Raw genomic sequence first — 4,887 nt, 5'->3', positions numbered from 1 at the left:
ACTTGGTTTTTACATTTCTTAGGACTACAACCATAAAAGCTAAGATGATGAAGTCTGTAAAGTGAATTTCAGTCTAATATTGAAAAGGAAAAAAACTCCAACATCCGGTTGCTACATGGTACAGTTGAAAATTTCAGTTGTTATTTTTTTACATTTCTTGTCTCAGTTTATTCTAGTAAGCTCAGTACTCCCTCCGTCACAAAAAAGATGCAATGCCACTGCCAAGTATAGTTTAATGAAAGCCCTACAATGCCACACATAGTTTACACCTCCTCACCTTTGGTGAGGTGTGAAACTTGACCTCTTGTGAGATTGTGAGATTGGTAGATGGGCTCTACCAGTAACTCGAATACTGCTAGAAAGTGTTGCAATTATTTTTGGATGGAGTATATGGTATCTTTTTTATGTCCCCTTTGCTTTACCTTCTAGGAGAGAATTAACCGAACTAGGTCTTGCTGTCACTTAATTTTCTGAAGCTCTTGTGTATGTGTACATTACCCTTTTTAATGCACTCTAATTACTTAAAAAGAATGTTGTCTATTAAGAGAAATTATGTCAATTAAATGTGCACCAACCCAAGAGTTTTCTATGGCGATAAATTAACAACTACCTGCAAACCAAACAAAACGCATACTACAAACGATGTAAAAATTTAAAAATCCATTACCATATAAACCAAATTCATAATTTACTCTTTACCATGCAAATATTTAAAAACTATGATTACTTATTAAACAATTTATAGAAAGTAACAATCACATTACACATTTTGCCATTGCGGCACATGGCTCATGGCTGTCTAACGTGAATGGGGGATATAAAATCTAGAAATATATCTAGTGTACACGTGTCATTTCATGGCTGGATTTAAGTAATTGTCGTTCTTAAAAAATCCAGAGACTGATCCTAAAAAGATAAGAACCCCACAAAATCCACTCCTATTTAAACCAGATTCAAGAATTGTAATATTCAAGCAGTCAGCCCCCCTCCACTATAAATTCTCTCAATATTCTAACCTTCTACTTTGAGAAAATATCCAATGGCTGCTTCCACCATGGCTCTTTCTTCTCCCTTCACCGGACAAGTGGTGAAAACAGCTCCCTCATCTTCTGAAGTTTTCGGAAGTGGACGGGTTTCCATGAGGAAAGCTGCTGTCAAAAAGGTTGCACCATCAGGAAGCCCATGGTACGGTCCTGACCGTGTCAAGTACCTAGGCCCATTCTCCGGCGAGGCTCCATCWTACCTCACMGGTGAATTCCCAGGTGACTACGGSTGGGACACYGCCGGACTTTCTGCTGACCCAGAAACATTTGCCAAGAACCGTGAGCTTGAGGTCATTCACTGCAGATGGGCCATGCTTGGAGCTCTTGGGTGCGTCTTCCCTGAGCTCTTGGCTCGTAACGGTGTGAAGTTTGGTGAGGCCGTATGGTTCAAGGCTGGAGCACAAATCTTCAGCGAAGGTGGTCTTGATTACTTGGGAAACCCAAGTTTGGTCCATGCCCAAAGCATCTTGGCCATCTGGGCCACCCAAGTGATTTTGATGGGTGCAGTTGAAGGTTACAGAGTTGCAGGTGGACCCTTGGGCGAGATTGTTGACCCACTCTACCCTGGTGGTAGCTTCGACCCATTGGGTCTTGCTGATGATCCAGAGGCTTTTGCTGAGTTGAAGGTAAAAGAGATCAAGAATGGAAGACTAGCCATGTTCTCTATGTTTGGTTTCTTTGTTCAAGCCATTGTCACAGGAAAGGGACCATTGGAGAACCTTGCYGACCACCTTGCWGACCCCGTTGCCAACAATGCCTGGTCTTATGCCACAAACTTTGCCCCCGGAAAGTGATTTATTTGAGAAGGACATTATGTTATTTTGAAAATTGTGGTTTTTAAGGGTTTGAGAACATGTTAACATCCTTGTAAATTAATCGTTAACTCCTTTCTCAATAAAAGATAGTGTGTTGCTTAATTTCTTATGGTTATTCTTCGTTGATCAAAACCCAATATATATCTTATATTTGGTTGAAACGTTTCTCCATTTAGTTAAACTAGTGTGGGAACCGCACGTTGCACCATCCTAATTCAAATTGACAAGCACCTATATGTGCTATAAAAAACTGTTCACGGATTTTCTACTTTCCCAAGGTCGGTTTGTGGTTTTTTAAGAGGTATCCATTTCAAAGCAGATATCTGAATTGTTTGCCTAAAATTTCTCACCTCTAGCGTGTTATCTCCCACGTCGAGCCCTAATCTCTCTCCCCTCTCACCACGTCCGGTCTAATTTCTCTGCCCACATCTCCCTCTCAATTTCATTCATAAGAACAACCAACAACAACAGATTGCCTCTCGATTTCTTTCAAAAGCCATGATATTGTCATTTACATAAATTGAGTGCCACAGAAGGAAGAATCGCATAAGATAAAATGAGAAGTGAAGTCCACAAACGAGAACCAATTTCCAACAACGGGAGGTAAGAAATTCTTATTGTTTCACGAATTGATGATATCCTAGAGATGAATGATGGATATACATGTTCACTGAACTGGTTGCTTGTCGAAATAATGGATTTAAGTTTGTGTTTTGGTTCAAAGCATAAATGGTATGTTAGGCCTAAAACCAAAAACGTTTGGGGTCATATTGAAGTATGAGATCATCATTTATGTTGCTTAAAAGTGATTAGAAGCGAAACATGTGTATTGTTGTTTAAAATTGAAAATTAGAGAGGTTAATCAAATGAATTGGGTTGGGGGGGGGGTTTAGGGAGATTGTGTAGAACAACCCCTGTATTGATTGAGTATTGCCTCAATCGGAAGCATAAAACAGCCCCAAGAGGCCCCTCACTTACTAGCTTTGACCATCTCCAGGATACTCTATGATTTTTCAAAGTAACAGTTACTCTATTTTAAACTATGTTCTTTGCTTTAGGTACGTTTAAATCCTATTATTGATGTTTGTAAATGTGTTCCTAATGGGAAAGAGACCTTTTTTTACACTGATTTTTTTTCAATTGCGCACATACCTCATAAAATAAGTAAAAGATTATAGAAAGGAAACAAAGTAAAATGGGTGCAAAGTTAGGCCCTAAGGGTTTGTCCACTTAATGAGCGGTGATTAGAGTTATCAATTCACAAAGGTAATTAGGCCATTGCATTTCTGACTTTCTCAAATAGGAAAACCTTCGACGTAGTTAAACAAGAAATGAGTGTTGCTGAGTTGAAGTGCTATTAAGTCATTGGTATCTAGAAATATGCTTAGTTGATGGTTTATCCTTTAAGAATTTGGAAATAAAAATGCATAATCACAATCTTTTGGAGCCATTCATGCTGAGATGGTTGACTAGAGGATTTAGTTCAAGAAATTAAGATAATATTTTTGCTATTCTGTTAGATGTATAGGTTGATGGTTCAGCGAGTACTTTAATCTTTATTTGCTTTGTTTTGAGTCACTAAAAGAATCCTTAAAACCACGATCATCCAGCTTATTTTGGTTTTACTTTAGAAAGTACAGTTCAGAAAATGTTAAAACCCTTATGATTAAGAAATCTGTATGGTTCATGATCTGGCCCATTTCGGTTGACCTATGATACTTAGGGGCTGTTTGGTTCACGAAATTCGAAGCAATTTGATGGAATTGGAATGACAAATTCCTTTGACCAAATTCCAATTCATTTGTTTGGTTCATTTCTTGAAATGGATGGAATCCTTCAAATTCCATTGAATTCCACAAGTTAATGAATTCATCATTCCTTGGCATAATGGAAGGAATTGAATTCCATCACCACTCACCACGATCATGCTACTATTGTTCATGATGCCCCACCCTTAACCCCCACCACTGATGTCGCTGCCACCCATCCTAACCACCATGCCATTACTGTTGTCATCACAGCTACCACCCCGCCACTTACCCCTACCCACCCCACCGTCCTACCTTGCCCCCACCCTACCTTACCCTACTCTAACCCATCACTAACCACCATCTTACCACTTTAGTCATCACAACTATCACACTGCCACCTATTGCCCCACTTTGGCTTCACCCCCATTGTCTTGCCCCACCCCTGCCTGCCCACAACAATCCCCATTGAATCAAGCAAAAGATGAAGATGAAAAATCATAAAAGCTAAGATGAAAGATGAAGTCTGTAAAGTGAATTTCAGTCTAATATTGAAAAGTAAAAAAACTCCAACATCCAGTTGCTACATGGTACAGTTGAAAATTGTTGGAAAATTGTTAAATGCTAAACCTCTCTTTGAGGACTTTCAACAAACATATGATAAACCACAACTTGGGTTAGAAAAAATCAAATACTTTCTTTGAGGACTTCCAACAAACACATGATAAGCAACACAATATCAAAATAATATAAAAAACAGGGAAATAGAAAGAACAGGGTAGTGATGAATTGAAGTAAAAAAAACATACAACACATCGAACCCTAACACATACAAGTGAAATGAATTGAAGTAAAAAAAACATACAACATATTGGACCCTAACAAACAAAAGTGAAATCAAACCCTAAACCACAAGAAAACTCAATGAACAACAAATAAAGAAATACAACCGATAAACCCTAAACCACAAAAGAAATTACCTCAATTGGGATAGTGATGGATCAACATTGGAATAAGGAGCAATGAATCGGTAGATGAACGATATCAATAAGAACCCTAAATGCATTTCTAATCATATTTGAATTTGAGGAGTGCTAATGGCACCCCTTAATAGGGGGTGTTGATTGCTTTGGAATTTGAAATTGACTTGATTTCCATCAAATGTCAAACTCAACAATAACATATTATATTTTCTTTTATTATTATTGTTTTATAAATATACATACATATATATACACACACATTGTATATTATCATTATTTTAAGTTATATACATAAATA

The 4,887-nt window shown here is 37.8% G+C and overlaps 1 protein-coding gene across 1 annotated transcript; it reads left to right on the top strand.

Annotated features, from left to right (window-relative positions):
* Positions 1-993: 993 nt before the first annotated feature.
* LOC112526495 (chlorophyll a-b binding protein of LHCII type 1-like) lies at positions 994-1,960 on the top strand. Its single transcript, XM_025136787.1, has one exon. It carries the CDS (start codon positions 1,040-1,042, stop codon positions 1,835-1,837), a length of 798 nt encoding a protein of 265 aa, XP_024992555.1. The 5' UTR covers positions 994-1,039; the 3' UTR covers positions 1,838-1,960.
* Positions 1,961-4,887: the final 2,927 nt, after the last annotated feature.

The sequence above is a fragment of the Cynara cardunculus genome (assembly GCF_001531365.2).
Source record: "Cynara cardunculus var. scolymus isolate 2C chromosome LG 14, CcrdV1, whole genome shotgun sequence".
In the NCBI taxonomy this organism is placed as follows: domain Eukaryota; kingdom Viridiplantae; phylum Streptophyta; class Magnoliopsida; order Asterales; family Asteraceae; genus Cynara; species Cynara cardunculus.
The sequence above is the reverse complement of the archived record's forward strand: the minus strand, read 5'-3'. Positions and strand labels throughout refer to the sequence as shown.